The 26,030-nt window shown below is 41.1% G+C and overlaps 1 protein-coding gene across 2 annotated transcripts in view; it reads left to right on the top strand.

Annotated features, from left to right (window-relative positions):
* The window catches only part of DIP2B (disco interacting protein 2 homolog B), a 318,739-nt gene that overhangs the window by 252,025 nt on the left and 40,684 nt on the right, over window positions 1–26,030 (top strand). For both annotated transcript variants that reach the window (XM_077483722.1, XM_077483721.1), the window contains exons 17-26: window positions 948–1,062; window positions 4,584–4,723; window positions 7,015–7,151; window positions 10,914–10,994; window positions 14,747–14,874; window positions 17,283–17,397; window positions 19,958–20,159; window positions 22,868–22,977; window positions 24,918–24,998; window positions 25,153–25,276. In XM_077483722.1, coding sequence (XP_077339848.1) covers window positions 948–1,062; window positions 4,584–4,723; window positions 7,015–7,151; window positions 10,914–10,994; window positions 14,747–14,874; window positions 17,283–17,397; window positions 19,958–20,159; window positions 22,868–22,977; window positions 24,918–24,998; window positions 25,153–25,276 — 1,233 coding nt within the window. The remainder of the gene's footprint in view (window positions 1–947; window positions 1,063–4,583; window positions 4,724–7,014; window positions 7,152–10,913; window positions 10,995–14,746; window positions 14,875–17,282; window positions 17,398–19,957; window positions 20,160–22,867; window positions 22,978–24,917; window positions 24,999–25,152; window positions 25,277–26,030) is intronic.

Here is a 26,030-nt window from a genome sequence, read left to right as displayed (position 1 = left end):
TCAATTAATGCTAGCCATACACACTTGTATTCCCTCATCCATGCAAAACACAGTGAATGGAGGAATTTACACGGTTGGTTAGTGTATTAAGACAGCCGAAGCACCTGCAGCTGCATGAATACCTGAACCGAAACTACACCTGATTGGATGCAGTCACAGTTTTCCACCTGGTTGCTTTAATTTTGAAATCACTATTTGTAAATTTAGGGGGTGTTGACAGGGTCACCCACAGCTCGAAACTCCAGCCATGTATGGCAAACTTAACTCTAGGTGTCAACCTCTTTTTAACCAACTTTACCATTCTTTGCCAATTAACATGGCAATCTTATAACTATGGGCTACCTGGAAGTAAACCCGTGGCCGTTCCAGTCAGATATATGCTGGTATCACCATTGCCTGCATGCAGGCGTTGTTTTCTTGAAAAGCACCCCACTAACCTTAATATCTAGGGTGCAGTGTTGGGACTAGTTTGCATTTGGTGTCAGAGATGTTATCAGAGCTTACCAAATGCCCCACATGCACATGTCTGTGCTACAAACATTTTTTTTGGTAAAGCACTCATACATCAGCCCCAAGAAGGTTACTCTCCATCTTTGAACAGCGCACTCTTTACAGACACTAAGTTAGTCTGTTTCAGTTTGGTGTCCTAAGAATCTAGAACAGCGATGGTGAACCTTGGCACCCCAGATGTTTTAGAACTACATTTCCCATGATGCTCATGCACTCTGCAGGGTAGTTGAGCATCATGGGAAATGTAGTTCCAAAACATCTGGGGTGCCAAGGTTCACCATCACTGATCTAGAACATAGCTCTTTTGGTATGTAACAGGTTCTATTATTTTTTTTATTTGTTTTAATGATATCCAGTTTGGATTTCATCCAGAATTGATAGGTCAGTCTTGCAGCTAAATCATCCTAGTATTCATAATTATGTGGATTTTCTTACAGGGTCTGTCTCATCTTGTGATGCTTTCTTGAGTCTTTTTCAAAATTACGGGTTGAAACCTGAAGCAATTTGCCCATGTGCCACGTCCCCAGAAGCCATGACAGTAGCCATTCGAAGGTGAGGTTGGCATTGGCTGGCTCAGCCTTCACAGAAAACTGTTTTGCCTCAAGCGGTTCTAATGTTTCTAAAATGCCAAAATGTCCTTTAACGTTTACGTTGCTAAAATACATTAGTATTTACATCATATTTGTTGTGCAAACTTAGGCTGTCATTTGAATTGAGTTGAATGTCTACGGTATACTACATTGACATATATGAACCTGTGGACTGGGCAGCACAGTGATTACAGAGGAAGTAAAGTCACGTTTTTTTTTTTTCTGACCTGAAAAGTAAAGGCATAATGTGCTAGTATGCATCGCATAAGCCTTACTGTATGCTTACCTATAGGTACAATATATGCATGGGACTTTACTTCAAGTGATTAGCACTTTTTGCCTTGCAGCTTTACAATTCTGGTTTGATTTCCATCAATGGAACTCTGTGCACGCATTCCTTCCCGTTTTGGTATGGGTTTTCTGTGGGTACTCTGGGATTCTCCTACAATCCACACACATACACTATATTACCAAAAGTATTGGGATGCCTGCCTTTGCACGCAAATTAACCTTAAAGGCATCCCAGTCTTAGTCCGTAGGGTTCAATGTTGAATTGGCCCACCCCTTGCATCTACAACAGCTTCAACTCTTCTGAGCAGGCTGTCCACAAGGTTTAGGAGTATGTCTAATGGGAATGTTTGACCATTCTTTCAGAAGCGCATTTATGAGATCAGGCACTGATGTGGACGAAAAGGCCTGGCTCCATTGTAATTCTTCCCAAAGGTGTTCTATTGGGTTTAGGTCAGGACTCTGTGCAGGCCAGTCAAGTTTCGACACCCCAAACTTGTTCATCCAAGTCTTTATGGACCTTGCTTTCTGCACTGGTCCAAATCATTTGGTGGAGGGGGGATTATGGTGTGGGGTTTTATTTCAGGGGTTGGTCTTGGCCCCTTACTACCAGTGAAGGAAACTCTTAAGGCATTAGCATACCAAGACATTTTGGACAATTTCATGCTCCCAAATTTGTGGAAACAGTTTGGGGATGGCCCCTTCCTGTTCAACATGTCTGCGCACCAGTACACAAAGCAAAGTCCATAAAGACATGGATGAGCGAGTTTGGGGTGGATCAACTTCACTGGCCTGCAGAGATTCCTGACCTCAACCAGATAGGAGACTTTTGGGAAGAATTAAAGTAGAGACTGCAAGGCAGGCCTTCTTGTCCACATCAGTGACTGACCTCACAAATGCGCTTCTGGAAGAATGGTCAAACATTCCCATAGGCACACTCCTAAATCTTATGGACAGACTTCCAAGAAGAGTTTAAGCTGTTATAGCTGCAAAGGGTGGGCAAACCCAATATTGAAGCCTACGGACCAAGACTGGGATGCCAATAAAGTTTAAGTGCGTCTAAAGGCAGGCGTACCAATACTTTAGGTAATATAGTGTAACACTACCTTACTGGCTTCCAACTAAACTGGCCCTACTTAGTGCATGTGTATATATGTGATAAGGAGTTTAAATGGACACTGTCATCATAGATTAATGGAGACTGCCCTTATTAATCTTCTCTTTGAGAATGATAATTCCCTGGTTGTCACTTTGATGCTTTGACTTCAGTACTGTCTGACTCGCTGGGCCTGAATAAATGTAGAGGTAAGTAGCTCTGACACTTTAATGACATTCCTTTCCAGCATGCTTGGACTGTGACTGAGATAAATTGAAGTCAGCACAGCCAGGCATTTGGCATTTCAGAAGGAAGCCTGCAGTGGCAGCCCCCATATTTCTCTCGTGACAGAATCCCTTTAACCACTTGGGTACCGCGCTATTGCCGAATGACGGCATTAGCGCGGACCTAGATTTCCGGGACGACGTCTATTGACGTCGTCCCGGTTACGAGCGGCCTGCGCGCCCCCTGAGTGGCGCGCGCGGCGCGCTCTGTGATCGGCGAGTCTATGAGACTCGCCTGATCACCGATCCGTGCAAGGTGTCGATCCCGACCCCTTATCACGTGATCAGCTGTCAGCCAATGACAGCTGATCATGTGATAGAACGGAGCCGGTAATCGGCTATTATTCCTCCTCGCGTTGACAGCGCGAGGAGAAAAAAAAAAAGCCGATCACCGGCGGCCGTGATCGGGACATCAGTCCCCGATCACGGCCAGCAATGCAAGGCACCACATGCCACCTGCCAGTGCCCACCTGCCTCCCGCAGTGCCATCCTGAAGGATAAATAAAAGTAAAAGTAAGTGCCCCCCGTCTGTGCCCATAGTGCCCACAGTGCCACCCACAGTGCCACCCCACAGTGCCACCCACAGTGCCACCCAATCTGCCTCAAAGGTGCTGCACCCCAGTGCCGCCCATCAGTGCCCAGCAGTGCCGCCCATCAGTGCCCAGCAGTGCCACCTATCAGAGCCACCTATCAGTGCCACCTATCAGTGCCCATCAGTCCCATCTATCTGTGGTACCTATCAGTGCCCATCCGTGCCACCCATCCGTGCCACTTATCCGTGCCACCCATCCGTGCCATCTTATCTGTGCCCATCTTTGCCCATCAGTGCCGCCTTATCTGTGCCCATCGGTGCCGCCTTATCTGTGCCTATTAGTGCCGCCTTAACTATGCCTATCAGTGCCCACCAATGCAGCCTATCAGTGCCCACCAATGCAGCCCATCAGTGCCCACCAATGCAGCCTATCAGTGCCGCCTTATCAGCGCACTTCAATGAAGGAGAAAAATGACCCGTTTGCAAAATGTTATAACAAACTATTAAAACATGATTTTTTTTTTTTTTTTTTTTTGCATCTTTTTTTGTTTGTTTAGCAAAAAATAAAACTCCGAGCTGTAACTAAATACCACCAAAAGAAAGCTCTATTTGTGGGAAAAAAATGATAAAAATTTCATTTGGGTACAGTGTTGTATGCCCGCGCAATTGTCATTCAAAGTGTATCAGCGCTGAAAGCTGAAAATTGGTCTGGGACTGAGGGGGGTTTAAGTGCCCAGTAAGCAAGTGGTTAAAGTGGTTGTAAATCCTTACAACACACTTTGACCTACAGGTAAGCCTAGATTAAGGCTTACCTGTAGGTCCAAGGAATATATCCTAAACCTACCCACGCTGTCTACGGCAAATATTCCACGCGTGGCGGCTCCTGTGCGCATGCACGGGAGTGACGTCATCACGGCTTCGCCGAATAACAGCGGCGGAGCAGCTAGACCCACCGAGAAGATGGATGCGCCGGACTACAGGGGACAACGATGACATCGCTGGCTCCTGTGTCAGGTAAGTGACACATAATGGACTACTATGCGAAGCATAGTAGTCCATTATGCTTTACCTTTGCAGGGAATGAAAGAGGAAGTAAACTCATCAGGGTTTACTTCCTCTTTAGGTTTCTATGTGAGCAGGTAGGTACTAATATGAATAGTTCGATGTGCCCCTAAAACTATAGTGGAAATCATATATGCTTTATATAGAAAAACATCAAATATATCATGCCGATGACAGTGGAAAAAAGTCTATGAACTTCTATTATTTAATCGTCATTATAGGCCAGGAGTACCTGGTGCTCCACTGCCAGGAAGAGCAATTTTGTCTATGAACGGATTGAGCTATGGTGTTATTCGGGTGAATACAGAAGACAAGAATTCTGCTCTCACAGTACAAGATGTTGGACATGTAATGCCCGGAGGTGAGCACCTTAGTTTATGATATACATCTATTTCATTGTTTCCTAATACTACTTACTAACTGATCTTATTTTCTGCTACATCTAGTATTGTGCTTTGGATAGGGTAGTAGAAATATACTAGGCATCAGTGGCAGCTGGTGCACCATCGGTGGGGGGGCTTGGATGGACCTGACCTCTCGCTCCAGCCCCCTTCCTGATTGGCCGGGAGGAGAATCGGTGTGATAATAGCGCTGATAATTCATTCGCTATTGTCACGCAACTGGGTGGACTTGGAGCACAGTACACTGCCCCCCGAGCCCACCCTTTGTTGAAGCCTATTCACGTGCTTCAAAACCCCCCTATTGGAATCGATGGTCCATAGTATGTAGATCAGGGGTGCCCCGTGCTCCCCTAATGTGGATGGCCCACCACTGCTAGGCATACTTTTGTCCTGCTTTAGCACTCCTCTTTTGTGACAGATTATATATAATCCTGGAAACCAACTAATGCATTCTTGAAGTAAGAGTTTTCGTTTTGGATAGCGTGGAGAGGCATTAAAACTCTTGAAAGGTTTCTATTGCTGTCTGAGTCCCCATTAGGGAATTTTACTCTCTCTAGTTGTCCTGTTTATCATCAAAAGTGAAACACCAGTTTTTAGATGTGATGGCTCTATTTTTTCTTTTTTAGGCTTTGTTTCCTTTTATTTTATTTTTTGATATGGCCAGTAAGTCTATTGTTTTTCAAAATAACAAGCTGTCCTCCAAATGTGCATCTAATGCCGCATACACACGACCGGACTTTCTGGCAGACTAGGTCCGATGGTCTTCCCGAAGGACTTTCAGCGGAGTTCCGACTGACTTTTCGAACGGACTTGGCCACACACGATTAAGTCTGTTCGAAAGTCCGTTTTTTTTTTTAACGTGATGATGTAAAACGGGACTAAACAAGGAAGTTCAATAGCCAGTAGCCAATAGCTTCCTTTGCATTGTATTTGGTCCATTGGACCAGCCCACAGACAAACGGTTTTCACAATTTTAGTCTGTCGGAATTGAGTCCGTTGGATAGATTTGAAACATGTTCTATTTCTAGGTCCATCAGTTTTGTTTTGTTTTTTCCGAAAAACTATCAGACTAGCCCACACACACGATCGGATTGTCCAACTGACTAACCCCTTCGGACCTAGTCTGCCAGAAAGTCCGGTCGTGTGTACGCGGTATAACACTAACCTCTCCCCCAGAGCACTAATACAGTAGGAGTGATTGGTAAGCTGCAATATATAAAATTTTTGGTCTGGGGTTTAATGCACTTACCCTTAGCGTGCCCTGCCATGGCTAGTATTTTTTTAGCTATGTACCTGCAGTGTACATTTCTGGGCTATTCAATGTGTGTGGCCTGCATAGCACTGTACATCTCTGCTTGGAAATCTTCTCAGTGGGTCAGTGCACTTGCCATGGACTTTCTATTGATGTCAACTGCACACATGTGCAGAGGGCAAGGCCAGCAAATGGGTGTGCAAGGCTGTGCATTGCTGCACAGTTCACACAGCATAGAACATCGGAGATATCTGATTTAGGCATGTAGGGAGAAATGTGATGGTAAAGCATGTTAAGTGGACATGCAGGTATAGTAACTGTGATCTGCAAAGATTACATTTTGTACACACTTATGCCTCTTGCATACTACTGCTAGAAAAAGTACAGCGCTTAGTTTTTTTGCTTATTTAAAATGCAGCTCATTGTTTACAGTTTGCCTGTAAATAAGCGTGCATATTCATGAATAAAAAAAAAAAAAAAGAAAAATCTGCGTTCTAGGATTAGTATTTTGCGTGGGTACACATTAATATGTTGACATGTGAGTACAGGCATACCCCACTTTTAAGTACACAATGGGGTTTATTTACTAAACCTGGAAAGTGCAAAATCATTCTCACTTCTGCATAGAAACCAATGAGCTTCCAGGTTGTATTACCAAAGCTTAAATGAACAAGCTGGGGTTAGAAGCTCATTGGTTTCTATGCAGAAGTGAGCCTCATTTTGCACTTTCCAGCTTTAGTAAATAAAACCTATTGTATACTTAAAAGTGGGGTATGCCTGTATAGGTATGAACACAACAACATTCTGGGAGCTAGAATGTGAGAATACGATTATGTGCGTTTTGAATATGTGCTAATGCGTGCCAATACATCCAACAAAAATGACTAAAACTAAGTACAAAAATGCAGATGTTCAAACATCAGTACCATGTGCAAAGACGTCTTTAGTATGTTTTATAATATTTCTCTCTTAAAATAAACCTCTTGTGCTTTCTTTTAGGTGTGATGTGTATAATAAAACCCGAAGGTTTGCCTCAGCTATGTAAAACTGATGAGATAGGCGAGATCTGTGTCAGTTATAGAGGGGGAGGTATTTCCTACTATGGATTGGCAGGTGTTACAAAGAATACATTTGAGGTAAGTTGGTTTCATAGGGATTATCTAGCATGGTGTAAAAACAGCTTTGAACACAGCCAGAGGACTCCATGCAACTGAGTTTAGGTGGATTGGTCCATCCAAAACTGTTAATTAAGATTTTTATCATTTCTGGTTTGTTGACACACAACAAACAACAAACCGCTCTTTTGTCTATCTGGGATTTTGCGGATGAGAGCCTTCCAGCTGAATTTCCAGGACAAGGGGATGTTGCCATGGGTCTTTATATCGGTGATGGAGAGGTTTACTGCTTATTTTTACCCAAAATTATAATTATAGCAGAACTGTAACCTCAAATGTCTGTAGCACCACTCAAAGCAAATGGCGCTTTCCCCGGTCCCTGGGTATAAGGGGTGCTGCCATGGAAGTAACTCTTCTAGTGGTAGCAATATTACTGCTTACGAGACACCATTCTCCCCGGAGTGACCAATGTATGATGTTAAGTGGCTTCAATCAGTTCTGCTCCTCCAACTGTTTCCCACTGACTCGTTTTGCCCTACCCACTGGAGGTTTTATTGTGGAGGTGGGTACCAATAGCAGGATGGAGCAGGAAAATGTACCAACTGAAAAACTAGTCGAGTAGAATAAAAACGGGTAAATAAATGTGAAGAAAAAAGGAAAGGAAAAAACAACAATAAGAAAAAAAAAATTAGCAAAACACATTTCTTATTCTTTTATTTCACTTTTACTTTATTGATCAATTCTTTCATCCTTTTTTTCTTTCTTTTTTTTTTGTTTTATTTTTATTTTTTTGTATTTATTTTTTGACATTGAATTTCTTATTTTTTTTTCTTCTTTCTTTTTTCATTTTCACATTCATTTTTATTTCCTATTGGTATTTTTTCTTTCTTCTTTTTATTTAATTTTATTTACCCATTTTCATTTTACTCATCTAGTTTTTCAATTGGTACCTTTTCTTTTCTTTTTGATCTTTTTATTACATTATTCTTTAGTTAAAGGAGCATTGCTGGTTGAGGCTTCTTAAAGAGGAAGTAAACCCTCATAGGTTTACTTCCTCTTTCATTCCCTGCAAAGGCAAAGCATAATGGACTACTATGCATCGCATAGTAGCCCATTATGTGTCACTTACCTGACACAGGAGCCAGCGATGTCACCGCTGTCCCCTGTAGTCCGGCACATCCATCTTTTCGGTGGGGTCTCGCAGCTCCGCCGCTGTCATTCGGCGGAGCCGCAATGACGTCACTCCCGCGCATGCGCACGGGAGCCGACACGCGCGGCAGCTCCATTGTTGGAAATGCCGCGCTCAGTGCGCCTGCGCGCCGCTGTCTACGGCGCATGCGCCGTAGACAGCGGTGCCTGTCTTCGGGCAAATATCTCCTAAACCATATAGGTTTAGGAGATATTTCTTGGACCTACAGGTAAGCCTTAATCTAGGCTTACCTGTAGGTCAAAGTGGTTTGTAAGGGTTTACAACCACTTTAATATTGTAGATTGGTTGGTCAGGGAAAGAGGCATCCCACATGCAGCAACATTGATATAGCTGAACTGTACCCATCCAGCTAGAATTGGCTGATGTTTTCAGATTCAGTAACCGTGAATCACCATGTTGGCGCTCAGTACATGATCTGGTTGACTCCAGACATCCAACATCTGTGAATATGTCCATCTTTACAGTTTTTCTGACACTAATTGAGAACTAGAAGCAATATAAATCCTTTTTATTTAGTTCAGTTGTATGGAAAACAAATTTTAGGGCATATGCACAGGGGCATATCTGCAGATGTATGGTCATACAGCACAATATATGACTGCATTGGGGGCTACCAGGAGCCCCAACTGTGCAATTTTGCCCATAGGAGTGAATTACAAAATAAGTTGTATGCAGATATATGCATGCAAATTATTGTATTTGTGTTTACACGTGCATATATGGATGTAGCACCCTGAATGCAGAAATTCTGTTTGTGTGCATGAGCCCTTAAAATGAATTATTGTATGTAGCTGTGTGCATTTAGACGTAATGCTTTGCACATCAACTAAAATTACAAGTCAGGCTGACCGTGGGAATGAATGTCTGTAGTAGCTGATAGGATGAAATAGAGCTGGAGTGACTGATACAAATAATGCAAGCAATTTGATGTCTGAAGCTCTGGCAGAGTCATGTTACATGTGCTGATGTTGGTTGTGGTAAATATTTAAACAGGGCGCTAAAGATCAGATAGAATTTAGCTGTGTGTCAGGGAATGGAGGTTAGAATACACAGGGATGTAATGGTAAACACAGAGGAGAGAATTCCATACATACATACATACATATTGGATATATGCCCCGTATTGGATGTATTGCCCCGTACACCCAGGCCGCATGCTGGACGACATTCGGCCCGTGGGTATGTTAGACGGTCCACCAGAAGCTGGCTGTTTGGCCAACTTCTATCGGAGGGGCATACTGGATAACCAGCAGCCAGCCAGCGCTTTCAGCTGAAGGCGCTGTTTGGATTGTTGAACAAAAAAAAAGAATTCTGTGTACCAGTCTGGCCATACGTTAAGAAATTTTCTTTCCTTCAGCCACGAGTTGAAAGAAAATTACTCAATTATCTCATCAACACAGTCAGTGTTGATGGGGGAATCTCTCCCGCTGGGCTGTTGTATTTTGACAGCAGGAGGTTTCCCTGTCGTCAGAATACAATGAATACTGCTGTGGGCTATAATTAGCGGCAGTAAACATACGAAAAAAAACCTGGCTGGTTGTACTGGGGTCAACCGATCAACTTCAGTACAACCAGCCTGCCCATATAAATGAATCGAAATTTTGATTTGTCTATGGCTGCCTTAAAGTGATTGTAACGGTTAGTTTTTTTTTCTTTTTTGAAATAACAAACATATCATATTTACCTCCACTGTGCAGATAGTTTTGCACAGCGTGGCCCCGAACCTAGTCTTCTGGGGTCCCCCTGCAGCTCTAGCTCCTCCCCACATCAGATAACACCCTAGGAGAAGTGCTCTCCCTGGGGGTTACCTTTCGGGCATGCTCCCAAATCCAGCATTTGCGTCCATAGGCACGAATGTTGGACTCGTTCCCGCCCCCCGGGGCCCACGTCATACAGCAGTAGGAGCCAATGGCTGCGCCGCTATCAATCTATCCAATCAAGAGCCGGGACCCAGTGGAGAGAGGTAGAACGCGTCTCCGCGGACAGAAATACGAGGCTCAGATAAGTAAACCAGCAGGGGAGCCAGTCACTGCCAGGTGAAAAAACACGAGGGTTTACAACCCCTGTCCGTGTACGGAGCCCGCTCTGCTCAGCGGGGGATCGCTCCATTGATCCCCGCTCAGCAGAAAGATGACAGATCTGTCTCTGCACACTGTGCAGGGACGGACCTGTCAGAGCGCCGCTCTTCCCTATGGGGGATCGGATGAGGACGGACCCTGGAGTCCGTCATCGCCCAATCCGATCTGCAGATGGATGGAAAAGTAGATTTTTCCTCTGTCGTCGGATGTCAGTAGACATGTCACCGCTGACATCCAACACTCCATAGAGGTCTATGGAGTGTCCATTCCGGTCCAGCTAAATAACTTACAGGCGGATCTGAATGGATCGTCCGTGTGAAAAGAGGCCTAAGGAAGCTGATAGACTGGACTGACTGCACAGACGGGGACCAGTTTTCCAAGTATGATAGAGATGTCTGTTAGCATCCTACAGAAAAAAATATACATGTTTTGTGATTAATATTAATGCTATCGAAATATATATGTTCCTCCATGGTATTGTGTTCTTTTCCGTAGGTCTTACCAGTTAGTGCCACTGGGACCCCAGTTGGAGACACTCCTTTCACAAGGACTGGATTACTGGGATTTGTAGGACCTGTAAGTAGTGGGATCTCTATTATTGCTATGGTCTGTAGTAAGTAATTAAGAACTGTATACATAAATGCAAGCCTTCCATTAGGATTTGTTCAGCATTAACCACTTCAGTTCTGGAAGGTTCCCCCCCATCATGACCAGGCCATTTTTTGGGATACGGCACTGTGTCACTTTAACTGACAATTGTGCGGTCGTGCAAGGCTGTACACAAATAAAATTGATGTCCTTTTTTTTCCCACAAATAGAGCTTTCTTTTGGTGGCATTTGATCACCTCCTGCAGTATTTATTTTTTGCGCTTTAACCACTTTCAGACCGGACCAATTTGCTGGTCAAAGACCAGACCACTTTTTGCGATTCGGCACTGCGTCGCTTTAACTGACAATTGCGCGGTCGTGCGACGTGGCTCCCAAACAAAATTGACATCCTTTTTTTCCCACAAATAGAGCTTTCTTTTGGTGGTATTTGATCACCCCTGCGGTTTTTATTTTTTGCGCTATAAACAAAAATAGAGCGACAATTTTGAAAAAAACGCATTATTTTTTACTTTTTGTTATAATAAATATCCCCAAAAATATATAAAAAAAAATTTTTTCCCTCAGTTTAGGCCGATACGTATTCTTCTACATATTTTTGGTAAAAAAAATCGCAAAAAGCGATTATTGATTGGTTTGCGCAAAAGTTATAGCGTTTACAAAATAGGGATAGTTTTATAGCATTTTTATTAATAATTTTTTATTATTTTTTTTTTATACTAGTAATGGCGGCGATCAGCGATTTTTTATTGTGACTGCGACATTGTGGGGGACCCATCGGACATTTTTGAGACCATTGTCATTTATACAGTAATCACTGCTATATAAATGCAGTGATTCCTGTGTAAATGACACTGGCAGTGAAGGGGTTAACCAGTGGGTGGCAGTGTAGGGGTTAAGTGTTCCTAGGGGTGTGTTACTAACTGTGGGGGGGTTCGGCTTTCATTTAGTGAACACTGATCTCTGCTCCAATCACATGGAGCAGAGATCAGCGTCACTAGTTGCTAGGCAGAATGGAGAAATGTTGTTTACAACGGCACTTCTCCATTCGACCGCTCCGTGAGACGATCGCGGGGATGCCCGCGGCGATCGAGTCCGCGGGTCCCGCGACCGGACTCACGGGGGTCCCGACCAGCGCGGGAGCAGGGCGCTAAATTTAAAGGGACGTACATGTATGCCCATTTGCCTGCCCGTGCCATTCTGTCGACGTACATCGTCGTGCGCTGGTCGGCAAGTGGTTAAACAAAAAAAGGCCAACAATTTAAAAAATATATATATATTTTTTACATTCTCCTTTAAAACACATCCAATAAAAAAATGTAAAACAATATAATTTCTTCCTCAATGTAGGCCAATATTTTTGATAAAGAAAATCCCAATAAGCGCATATTGATTAGTTTCTGCAAAAGTTATAGTATCTACAAACTAGGGAATATTTTTATGGAATTTTTATTTACTTTTTATTTTACTAGTAATGGTGGCAATCGGCAACTTATAGCAGGACTGTAATATTGCTGGGGACAAATCGGACACCTGACACATTTTTGGGGACCAGTGACACTAATACAGTGATCAGTGCTTAAAAGTATGCACTGTCACTGTAATAATGACACTAGCAGGGAAGGGGTTAATTGGGGCAGTCGGCAAGTCGTTAAATCAGTGCTGTTCAGCATTTTAATGCTATGGCTCCAAGTGGCAGCAAGGGCCCTTGGAATCAGCTTGTTCTTTTTTTAAGGTGGTAAGTAGAAATAGTAAAACCCAACTTAATGAATGTCATATAAATTATCTATGGAGTGCCCAAATCTGCTCTACATCAAACTACTCCTTGGGTCTCACTGTAACAGTGTGCTTATTGTAAATCTCACAAAAGTATTATTGTACAGCGTCAACCGTTTGCGCAGCACTTTACATGAGGGCAGACAGTACAATACAATTCAATACAGGAGGGATCAGAGGGCCCTGCTCATTAGCACTTACAATCTAGAAGGGAGGGTCAAGTGGAACAAAAGGTAATAGTACAATTAGATCTAACTATTTAGGTATTTGTGTTAAATGCCAGTTTTGGAATTAAACCTTTTTGCTGCAGAATCCATCTGCCAAAACAGACATGAATGAAGTGTCACATGACCATAAATACGGTTGTCCCGATACCGATACCAGTATCGGTACCGATACCAAGCATTTGTGCGAGTACTTGTACTCGTACAAATGCTCCCGATGCCTTAGCTGTTGCCTGGGATGAGAGAGACAGAAAGTCAATGGAGCGGAGAGCGAGTCCTCAAGCAGGTAGTGCAGAGTGCAGGGCAAAGCTGCATTAATCATCGGGATCGGCAACCGGAGCTGTCACATTCGGTAATAGAAGTGACGCTCCATGTTGCCATTACACCCTCAGTGCTTGAAAATCCAGACGCCCATCTTGGTTCACCCTGCACTCGGCCAGAGTATGCCAGCAGCAAACATCTTGTTACACCCAGCCCATATAGTTCGGACTGGGTGTAACAGAATGTCCGCTGCTGCTTTATTGAGGCCGAGTGCAATGTGTACCAAGATGGGTGTCGAAGAGGCAGCATAGAAATATAAATCCTCTTGTACCCATAAGTGCCAGCCATCAATAAGTGCTTATCAGTGGCATCTGTTAGTGCCATACAGCCAGTGCCACTGCCAGCCATCAATCAGTGCCACATATTAGTGCTCATCAGTCAGCGCCATCTATCAGTGCCCATTAGTGCTACATGACATTAAAAAAAAGTATCGGTATCGGCGAGTACTTGAAAAAAAGTATCGGTACTTGTACACAGTCTTAAAAAATCGGGACAACCCTTACAGTAACTATTATTTTTTAATTTTCCTATATTAATGCAGCATTCAGTGGCCCCTCACTACTACTCTACAACAGGAGCTGGTGTTGCACTACAGTAAATGAGCAACGTTTTGCATGTGTGTCTGTACTGCATCCTATTGATCTTCTAAGGTCCACCACACAAATGACAGCAGTTGCTTGCAGTGTTAATTTTGGCAGCAAATTTCAATTCAGTTTTAGTCTTAGTACTAAAATGGCATTTTAGTTTTAGTCCCATTTTAATCTTCTGCAATTGTTTTAGTTTTAGTCCTATTTAGTCAGTTATATCATTTAGTTGACTAAAACTCATTTTAGTGTAGTTAAATTATAATGCATTATTTAAGCATTTCTCTACAATTTCCAAAACTCATTATATGCTGTGGGAGTGAAAAATTAAATATGTTATTTATGGTATTGAGGAATGAACATGCACTACAGACCAGTCTTAATTTTGACGTCAAACTTCAATTTAGTTTTAGTCTTAATCTTTTGACTAAAATGCCATTTTAGTTTTAGTCGTATTTTAGTCGACTAATGGTATTAAATTAGTTGACTAAAATGTTTTAATCGAAGAAATTAACACTGGTTGCTCCTGTTTTGCATGCTAAGCAACATGGTTTACCAGTACTCGTAAGAGAAAAAGGCAGCCGAGAGGCCAAGAGAAACAAACCTTATGCCACCACTAGAGGGAGCAAATTGATACAAGGCTTTAGCCTTGCTTATAGAAGGAACTCCTCTAACCCAATTATTACATTTCTGTTTATTTACAAATGTTATCTTAGTTATTTCCATTGCTTGTAATAAAGCTCCACTGATGTCATCCTCGGCTCTCTCATGTTTGCAGACTAAACATAGGATAATAATTAGCTCTGTGTTTTTACAGGGAAGCCTTGTGTTTGTAGTAGGAAAAATGGATGGGACTCTGATGGTCAGCGGACGGCGGCACAATGCGGATGACATTGTAGCAACTGCTTTGGCCGTGGAATCATTTAAAACCTTGTACAGAGGAAGGTAATGGTGTTTATCTTGTAGTTATTCCATCAAATCACAATGTTACGTTTTAAAATGTATAATTTCACATCCACCTACAAGCCTGCCAGCAGCCTACCTAAATTCTGGCCAGTAAAGATTGCTCTTTTAACTAAAATTGCTGCATGAATTGTAGTCCGGATTGTTAAACTAAACCGTGTGTGCACGTTGGCTTTATCCCATCTTCTAAAACAATAGGTCAGGACTGTCCAAATTTTTTTTTTTTTTTTTTTTTTTTTTTTTTATTATTGGGAATAGGACCGTGTACATTAAAATGCATGGCAGTGACCCAGGTTATTTTTCAAAACAATAGATGGATAAAATGTTGTAGAAAATAATTTTTCCATAACAGCAGACATCCATTGAATGTCAAAACCTCACCTATTGTTTTTTTTTTTTTTTTTTTGAACATCTGTGTTTATTGTTTTTTGGAAGTTATTTTGCTGAGATTACATCTTATGCACATTGAGAGGAAAAAAAATGTTCAATTGTTTAATATAATATAATGTTTATGGTAGATTAGCAACAGATAAAATGTTTCCTTTTGGATAATACATAGGAGTCGATTTATTAAAACTAGAGAGTGCAAAATGCGGTGTATGCAAATGCTGTGCATGGTAGCCAATCAGCTTCTAACTTCAGCTTGTTCAATTAAGCTTTGACAAAAAAAAAAAAGCCCTAGAATCGGATTAGTTTCTGTGCATAACTGTACCAGCTTTCGCACTCTCCAGTTTTAGTAAATCAACCCCTTAGTGTTACATGAACTGCTGTAATATGTCTGACATGGTCAAGGGCTAGATCTGCTTGTCAAAGCAATACTAAACTCACAAAATAAGATTGCTAGGTGGTAGAGTGATTTTTAGCAGAAGAGACACGTAAGCCAAAGAGGAGAGATTGTGAGCCCAGACCTGCCAGCAGTGGAGCAGGGTGATCTAGCAGGTAAGTGTGGAATAAAGTGTAGGGCACAATTATAGCACAAGAGCTCCCACCACCAGACTTAAAATAAAACTATGGCCTCCCAATAAAATAAAAATATGTGATGCAGAATTTAATTATAAGCACGTATGCACTTGCCATTATCCCTTAGCCCCCTGCAAAGTCCTACCAATACCTATTGAGCCTGCTGGTGATGCCCACCTAATGCAGCTTCCTGTGATGGAGGGGCAATAGTGATGCATTGCTCCTAAAGCAAGGTTGACATCTCACGTACTCTAAGCCTGCTTGCACTACAGTGGAATGAAAACATTTTGCAGGAGTTGTGGCTATCAGTATTGTCATTGCTGATTGAAAGCCTGTAGCTTCTTAATCAGCACCTGACTACAACCTATTCCTGCCCACTGCTTTTTGAATTGATTGCTCTTCCTCTGTTGCTGAAACCCTCCCCCTGTGAGCTGCGTATAAGGGATAAATGAATAGGGATTGGCCTAAGGTAAGGTAAAGGAAGATTTTTGTATACCTTATAAAGATTGTACGTGGTACCTGGATTTGGTACTTTTTTAAACTGTCGTACAGAATACTTTAGTTGTTTCTGTAGCTGTATTAAGAAGAGCCGGTGTTCTGCCAAAAACTGTCCCCCCATCAGATAGTGTCCGCCCCGTACTGCGCAGGCGCATCGCTTGCGCAGTACAGAGGACAAGGAGATTCCGAAATGAACGGCGCCTGCGCACTGAGTCCAGCACTTAGTAAGAGGGCCGCTCGCCACGCTTCGGGCATGGCCTCGCTTCGCTCGCCAATTTTTGTTCTAACTCTATGTCCACTTGGATGGTGGGGCTTGGACCAGGCGCCGTTAGTCTTCGGAGACTTTCGGAATCTCCTTGTCCTCCGTACTGCGCAAGCGCTGCGTCTGCGCAGTACGGGGCGGACACTATCTGATGGGGGGGACAGTATTCGACACAACATCGGCAAAACTGTAATCCTTGAAGTGTCGTGTATTGGTACATCAGAGTGACAATAAAACAATCTCTGTTTCTGTAGTAACCTGTAAAGAGAGAAATAGGCTTCTGGCTTGAATACATAAGAAGTCACTTACCGGGAACAAGCATGCAGCTAGTGAAGTCAGATCTCCTGATTTTCCTATATGTTTAAGGTCATTAACTGAAGTATTAAAACCTTTGAAATAACACTCATAATTGCACTCTTTGGACCTCGAAGGAATCTGCCTGTATGAAAAAACAGCTAAAGGTTTCTACAGAGCTTCTAATCAGACCACCCACTTGAATGTTTAGGCCATGTTTTACTGTAAAAATAAAGAGTGCAAAAGAACTTTCATGCTAGGTTAACATTGCATATAGTACAACAGAAGGTGATTGACCTCTTATGGCATCTACCAGTTAACATAGTAAATTAGGGATGTCAGTGAAGGTACTGAATTCCTTGTGCTGTCATTTCAGGATTGCTGTGTTCTCCGTCACTGTTTTCTATGATGAAAGGATTGTGGTGGTGGCAGAGCAGCGACCGGATGCCTCTGAAGAGGATTCATTCCAGTGGATGAGTCGTGTTCTGCAGGTAAGTAATGAAACAATATTTTTTTTTTTTTATGAATGTAGTTTAAAAAAAAAAAAAAATGATTAAAATCTCACAAAACAATGATTCATTCATCTTTATGCACTGCAGCCAAGTTGCGCTGCAGGGAGCAGCGGTGAGATGCAGTGAGTAGAAAAAACAATTAATTTTATGTAGCTCACTGCACCGCACTCAAAGCAGTGTTGTGGTGTTAACAGGGCACATAGAAAACTATTGTTTTTTATGTTCCCTGTCATTGATATATGCATTTCAACTGAAGTGGTGCGAATGAGTCCTTAAATTGTTTTTTTTTTTGCATACGTTTTCTTAAACTGATTGTTTGTTTGTGTGTGTGTATATATATATAGATATAGATAAAGATAGATATAGCTGTAGATAGATAGATATAGCTGTAGATAGATAGATATAGCTGTAGATAGATAGCTGTAGATAGATAGCTGTAGATAGATAGCTGTAGATAGATAGCTGTAGATAGATAGCTGTAGATAGATAGCTGTAGATAGATAGCTGTAGATAGATAGCTGTAGATAGATAGCTGTAGATAGATAGCTGTAGATAGATAGCTGTAGATAGATAGCTGTAGATAGATAGCTGTAGATAGATAGATATAGCTGTAGATAGATATATAGATATATATATAATCTTCAGTTTACAAAAACATTAAACTTAAAGTAAACTTTTAAAACATAGCAGCAGTTGCCAGAACACTGTAGATTAGTTATAGGGACAGCATAACAGAAACATTTTACCCTTTGTTCTGCTTATGCCTGAGTGAAACTTCAGACTGAGCTACAAGATAAATATAAGTCGTTCATTAGTGTGTTTTTAAATTTTAGCTTGAACTATTGAGTCCTGTAAACAGACCCTCCATCAATAGAACAAATTGAGAGTCTGTAAAACCTGAAAAGGAGCATAAGGACCTGTATCAACAAGTTTTTCTTTACGTTACATGGGTTTTGCATTCCTATATAAGCCTTTGGAAATGCAAAAACTCGCTTAATGCAGGTAAGAAGGGGAACAAATTCAGGTCAGATTGAGCTGTCACTGAATTCTGAATGATCTCATAAGCATCTGATGTCAAACTGCTGCCATAGAGACTCTCAAAAATAGCTGTTCATACAAGCCCTTATGCGCCATCTGCTGGCTGAAAAGGAGAATATAGAAAGTTAGTATGCAATACTTCATATTTTGATAATCAAGACCTAATGTGGAAAATCACTATGCCTTCCCCAGAAAAAAAAAAATCTTCAAAACAAATTTATTATTATTATACAGGATTTATATAGCGCCACCAATTTGCACAGCACTTTACAATATACAGTGAGAGACAGTACAGTTATAATACAGCTCAGTACAGAAGGATTAGGAGGTCCCTGCTAATGGAGCTTACAATATGAGAGAGAGGGAAAGGTGATATAAAAGGTAATAGCTGTAGGAGATGAGCTGGTGAAGGTTAGAAATCAAATCTTGACTCGTTTGAGTAGGTGTGAAAATGAAATTCCACGTTCTGGAATTGGTTGCCTTTCAGTGGTCTGTTTTAATAAGCTTCTTTGGGGTTTGTGTAGAGTTTTGGATACACAAGCATCAAAAAGAGGCAATGGACATTGCAGCGATGTGTTACCATATTTTTGTTGTTTGTCAATAGGAGGCCGGGTAATGAAATCTGCTGATGCCTGTCCAGCTTTACTTAGCTACATGTAACCAAAATCTCAGCCTCAAACTTATCACTGTTCTGTTGTGAATGTTCAACTGGCCTCTAAGATTCATCAGACAGGAGCACTGTTATCTGATATGTGGAGGAAATCGGGGCCACAGAAGCACTAAGGCCCCTTTCACACTTGTACGACTTGTCCTACGATTTGGGACTGCAAAGTCGCATGACAAGTCATTCCCCATGATTTGCAATAACTACCATTCATATTAGTATGACTTCAAGTCGTGCTGACTTCAAAGTAGTCCCTGCACTACTTTGGTCTGACTTTGATCCTACTCCAGCCCATTAAACATCACTGAAGTCGGATCAAAAGTTGGATCGCCATATTAACTGATGCGATTCATGCTCTGAAGATCTTGAAGGGGAACTCCACACCAAATGGGGACAAGGTGCCCAAAGCAACCCCCCCCCCCTCCATGTTGAGGGCATGCGGCCTGGTTTGGTTCGGGGGGGAGGGGGGGCTCGCTCGTCCCCAGCCCTTTTCCTGACCTACTGGGTTGTAAGAAAAAAAAAAAACTGCAAGGTCCTGGTATTCTATTAGAGGGGGAACCGGTGCCGTTTTTTTTTTTGGCGTGGAGTTCCCCCTATAGATGCGTACACAACAGTGCCTGGTATTGTCGAGATCAAAGTTGGATGCATGTCGGACTTCAAGTCGCAGGGCAAAGTTGCGTCCACAGTCGTACAACTGTCGTGTCGTACAAGTGTGAAAGGGGCCTAAGCAGGAAACTGAACTTACTGTGTTGTTACTGTTTTATTACTCTGACACCTTTATCTTTGAATGCTTTTTGTAGATATTTATCATTATTCATTGTTGTTCTTGTTTTATAGGCCATCGATAGTATCCACCAAGCGGGAGTGTACTGTCTTGCTCTTGTTCCTGCTAACACATTGCCAAAAACTCCACTTGGAGGAATCCACTTATCCCAAACTAAACAGCACTTTCTGGAAGGCACCTTACACCCATGTAACATCCTCATGTGTCCTCACACATGTGTAACTAATTTGCCAAAGCCACGGCAAAAGCAGCCAGGTGAACATATTATGTGTTATAAGCATCTGTTTTCCATTTTAAAAAAAAGTGTACATCTTTGCTTATTGCAGCCAGTCAGATTCTGGCCTTCAGAGACCAGAAACTAGGCCAAGATTAAGCCTGGGTTCACACTGATTTGAATTTACAGCGGGTTTGATGCTTTTAGGAACAGACAGAGTCGCAGGTCAAGCATAGTATTCCATGGCTTTGGTTCACATCGATGCATTTGGTGCGAGGAAAAAAAAAAAGGGTCCTGTGCTTGTTGACTGCGAGTGCGGTGCGTATTCCTATGATACAGTGCAAATTTTATTTTCATAGATTTCAATCGAACTTGCAGAAAACTCACAGCACACAGTTCACATTCCTGCTAATTGTTTACTGTCTGCCTCCTGAAATTTGCGGTAATATCGCACCTCTCCAGCTCAGAACACAAGGCAAATTTGCACCTCACACAAAACAAAAAAAATGGACCAAATTCGCAGTACATCACATCGCAGTAGTGTGAACCTAGGCTTAATTAAATAAAACAGGCAAGTCTGCAGTTATTATAGGGTCAGTGAATTTCACCATAGGCACAGTGCACTATTATTAAGGTAGAACTATAGTCAAAACCTTTTTTTTTTTTTTTTTCATTTTGGATAGAGTAAGGCAGAATTATAACCACTGTCAGATTTTTTTTTTTTTTTTTTTTACCATCTGTGTCCCATTGCAGAGATTTAACTTTACATCCTGTCCCATAGTCAAACAGAAATTCTTGGGGACCTCCAGGTCACCAGAACTAGTGTCCCCATTACAAGATTTCCCCTCTTACTTTTCAGGGGACAACCTGAAATTTCAATGCTAATAATAGACAGGACAAATAGAGAGGATGAATCTCCTGAATGGGGCACAGACAATAATAAAAACTGAGAAGCATTCTGAACCCTCTGCATTCTATCCAAAACTAAAAAAAAGTTTTGCCTTTAGTTATACTTTAAAGCTAATGTCAAGACAAAACGGAAATATGCATTACATCTCTGCAATACATGCACATCGATCCTTTATCTTTTTAAACTTTTTAAATACAGAAAAATACCTGCTGTGGGCTGACAGCACAAAGCACTTTTGTGGATTAAGTGGTATCAGCTTTGACCAGTGTCTTTTGTTAAACTACTCAATTTCTTACACTCTCAGAACTCTTAAACATAAAGACTAATCATTCTGTCTTCCAAGTACTGGATACTGGACAGTTCTTTTTTTTTTTTTTTTTTTGAGGCTGTCATATATGCCAAAATGGTTCCAATGTGTTATTAAACAGACTGAAAAGGGAACGAGTAAGTGAAGTGCTTTGGTAGGGGGTAAAACCTTCCGGGGCTGAAGTAGTTAGAGTAACCAGTGACCAGGCCATTTTTTGCGGTATGGCATTGCGTTGCTTTAACTCACAATTGCGTGTGCGATGCTGTATCCAAATTAAATTGATGTCCTTTTTTCCCCACAAATAGAGCTTTCTTTTGGTAGTATTTGATCACCTTTCCGGTTTTTCATTTTTGCGCTATAAACAAAAAAAGACTGACAATTTTGGAAAAAAAAAAACAATGTTTTATTTTATACTATAAAACATACCCAATTAAATGTAAAAAATTGAATTTATTAATCAATTTAGGCCAATATGTATTCTGCTACATATTTTTGGTAAAAAAAAATCCCAATAACCGTATATTGTTTGCGCAAAATTTATAGCGTCCATATATTTATGGAATTTCCATTAATTTCTCTTTTTTTTTTTACTAGTAATGGTGGCGATCAGCGATTTTTAGCGGGATTGCGATGGACAAATCTGACACTAAGTGAACTACAGTTCCAGTGATGCTGAACTACACTACAGAGTGCATGAGCATCATGAGAAATGTAGTTCCAAAACATCTGGGGTGCCAAGGTTCGCCATCACTGCCCTAGGGAGTGCTTTCTATTAATATTTATCTAAGTAAATATCTAAGTATATTTGAGTGGGGTGATCCTTAAGTGATTAAAGAGGATCTTGCAAGAAACCGTAAGGTCTTTTCTGGGAGCCCCTCACTCGACAAATAAAAGTATTACATCATTGCTGAGAGTTGCAGGGCTCCCAGAAAGTCAGACCTTGCCTTTGCATGATACTAAGTGAACAGCCCAAGCCAGTATTTGCAGGATTTGAAGCTCACTCTTAGGCTCACTCTCACTCTTTCTAATTTTCTGCCACGGCTAAAAGCTGAAAAGAGGCACAGTGCAGGATGTGGAAGAAAGCAAAACTAGAACTTATAAAAGACTTCCTTTTTTATTTATGTAATCTTAAAAGCAACCCTCTATGGCAAGTTGTATGGGTGTCTGGTATCGTCACTGTGTGGAGGCTTTTGGAGCCTTCACTTCTACTTTCCTTGGAGATCATGCTGGACAAACAACTATCCCTGAGAGAGAAGGCTGCATTGTTTGCCCCCATTCACAAAACTGCAGTGTGCCATCAGGAGTTGGGCATATGCACTTTTTTTTGCATGGTGGACAGCCCATTTATTTCAAGGTCAAGATTATTTCCATTACCCATGGTGAATGTGTTTCTTTAAATATTGCAGTACATTAGTTCTTTATAATTAAAGCATTCATTTTTCATGTTTGGTGTTGCACCAAAAACAGCACTTTTGTTATCATGATTTAAAGAGGCACTAACCTTGATTCCTAATATTTTCTCTGTCCCAAAGGAGTTGGCCCCGCCTCCGTTATGGTCGGTAATCTGGTTGCAGGAAAGAGAATAGCTCAAGCATCAGGGAGGGACCTTGGACAGATTGAAGAAAATGACATGGCAAAAAAGGTAACTAATTCTTGAGTAAAAGAGAATGTGTAGTAGTATGGATTTTTTTTTTTTTTTTAGATGAACGTGAAATAGATCAGCTTGATGTAGCTAATCTTATTGATGCATGTTCTTTTTTTTAACCTTGTTTCTATGTATAATTTGTGATTTTATAGATACTTGGGAACAGCCGTATTTGCCCATTACAAACATAGGCACTGCTGCCTGTTTTTGTATTACTACACAGCGGTGGTGCTATGCTGCTTCTTCTCACAATGCAATCTATTGTGTCAACCATTTCCTTGAAAACAATGCTCTACCTGTGTTTTTGACATCTTATCATGGAGATAGGCTCATCTACCTTGCCTCTGGTGGCTAATCTACAAATCTCTACAACCAATATGATAAGAAAAATAAAATAAAAAGAACATGTAAGCATGTAAAAATGTGAACGTCACATAACAAATAAGCTAAACCATGACTTATCAGCTCAAATATGTACTTTACGAAATGCATCATATTTTCCCTGTGAGGAGAAACTTTTTAAGCATCTCTTATCTATAATATAACATACCATTTAAATTTTTTGGCAGCCCATAGACTATTCTTTGTTATTTGTTCAACCAACAGGTTGAACGGAAAAAAGAGACTAGTTTTCCCCATCCACACAGATGAGTTGGATAGTGGAATCCTCCCTGCTGAGCCTTTGTATTCTGACAGTGGGGACATCCCTGCCATCTGAACACATTGATCACTGCCGACGGTGCTAATCAAGGGGAAATTTTCCAACAGATCGACTCCTCTACAGCCACCCTGCCAATATATGGATTGAAATTTGATTCATGAATTTGGATCCATGTATGACCAGCTTTTTTCACAACATAACACTGGCAACAACTATCTTGATTAGCTGTCATCATGCACTGTCACCCTTTGCCATTTTAATTCATAACTTAGGACTGTGCTGCATGGAGTTAGTCCTAAAAAACTATTACACTATTAGCACATAGTAGCAGGCACACTAGTTATTGACAAGTACTACTCAACACTCGCTCTCTCTGTCTGTTTCTCTCTCTCTCTCTATGTGTGTGTGTGTGTATATATATATATATATATATATATATATATATATATATATATATATATACACACTGTATATATGTGTTTGTATTGGCAGTCAGAAGCTAGTGATATTTTAAGGAGCCATAACCTGTGTGATATAGTTGATGAATTGAGCCCTTGTGTGTTAAACAGGGCCTGCACATATGTGATCCTTACTGTAGGGACTACCAAAGTGTATGCAGCACAATTTGCACTGTTTGCCAAGTAGTAATTTTAATGTCCTTACATGTGGTGGCTGTATTTGTTTTCTTTTAAGAAAATACCTGTGATCTTGCCTGAAATGCTTTATCTTTGTCACTTTCTGTGAGTTAAATTGAAAGTATAAAACACTTATATCTTCCTTTTGTAAACATGCTCTCTCTCTACTGCCATTTAATCGAGGTGAACAAAAGTTGTGTTTTAAGTCTTGCTTTTGTAGCAGTCATTGTTGCCTTCATATATACAGAGGCACAAGTGCAGCCACCTCATCTAAGAAGTGGCAAGCTGCAATATATATATATTTCTGTTTGAGTATAGATGCACTTTTAAAGAGCTCCAAGCAAACAGCCAAATAAACAGTTCAAATACATGCATGGTAGCTGTTTTAGTTGCCAACCTGCCAAAGGATTTGTACTTACATCTGTTGATACATGAGATTTACACAGCCCTGCTCAACAGCAGAGCGAGGTTAGTTTACCTGTCTTTTCTTTACTGCAGTTAAAGCCAAAGCGCAGCGATTTTTTTTTTGGGGATTTTTTTTTTTTTAACCAGCACCAGTGATACTACTTACCAGTGATGACGTGGTGATGAACTGTTCTCATTTAAATGTGTCTTCTAATATGTAACTGTTCAATTTTCAGCATCAATACCTAATTGAAATCCTTCAGTGGAGAGCACAGACAACACCTGAGCACATTCTCTTCATACTGCTTAATGCCAAGGTACGCTATGTGAATCTTTTCCTCATTGTGATGTTAATACCTGTTCAGAAAATATTTTGGTTGTGGAAATGTACTGCAGTTAAATTGAAAGTACATAGCTCACTTTAATAATGGAGACTTCTGGGTATTCTGATATTATTTTCTTTGCTACCAGGGAACAGCTATTTGTACAGCTACCTGTCTGCAGTTACACAAGAGAGCAGAAAAGATAGCCGCAGCTTTGGTGGAGAAAGGGCATCTCAATGTTGGGGATAATGTGGTGCTTCTGTATCCTCCCGGTGAGTAACCAGATTCTGGATTATCTTACAGTAAAATAGACTTTATTAAAAATAAGTATAAAGTAATGTCTGCGCTTAGTGAATAAAGAATGAATAATATTAAATGATGAAATGTGACCTGCAGCTGAACACTATAACCAGGATATTGGGCACCAAACAACAATGCAAGTAATAATAAAGTGCAGCGCTGGGTCATGTAAAAATTAGCCCCATGTATGAATAACATGTGCTAATGAAGTGCAAATGTGCAATTCAGTGCAATAAATGTTCAAGAGTACACACAACCAAAGACATATGAAACAATACAAATGTGCAACTCTATGCAATTAATGTGCAATAAAATAAGCATATATGTGCGTTTAAAGTGCAATATAAGGGCAAAAAAACTGAGCTGATATCTAAAGTTCATGCCATGAGGAGGATCTCAAGTGCAATATGGAGCGTAGATCAAGTACTTGACACCATGATATCCGTCACCTCATTAAGATAAAAGGCTTACCAGAAAGCCTGCGACCTCCCTTATTCAGGTAGGGGACGCTACGCACACGCGTTCTGCACATGCGTTATCTGATTTTATGAATCTATTTGGATTTTTTACTTACTATTTTGTGTTCACTTGAATTGGAGAACCTTTTCCAGTCTCTTTTATGTTTGCAGCATTGCAGCTTTTTTATCAATAAAACGCCTTAAAGAGACATTCTACACTATCTAGAGTTTTTTTTTTCCTCTTTGCATATTGCCATTGGTGCTGTCT

Source organism: Lithobates pipiens, unplaced genomic scaffold, assembly GCF_037356315.1.
Source record: "Lithobates pipiens isolate NorthernLeopardFrog02 unplaced genomic scaffold, aLitPip1_a1.2 Scaffold_16, whole genome shotgun sequence".
Taxonomy (NCBI): Eukaryota; Metazoa; Chordata; class Amphibia; order Anura; family Ranidae; genus Lithobates; species Lithobates pipiens.
The sequence above is the reverse complement of the archived record's forward strand: the minus strand, read 5'-3'. Positions and strand labels throughout refer to the sequence as shown.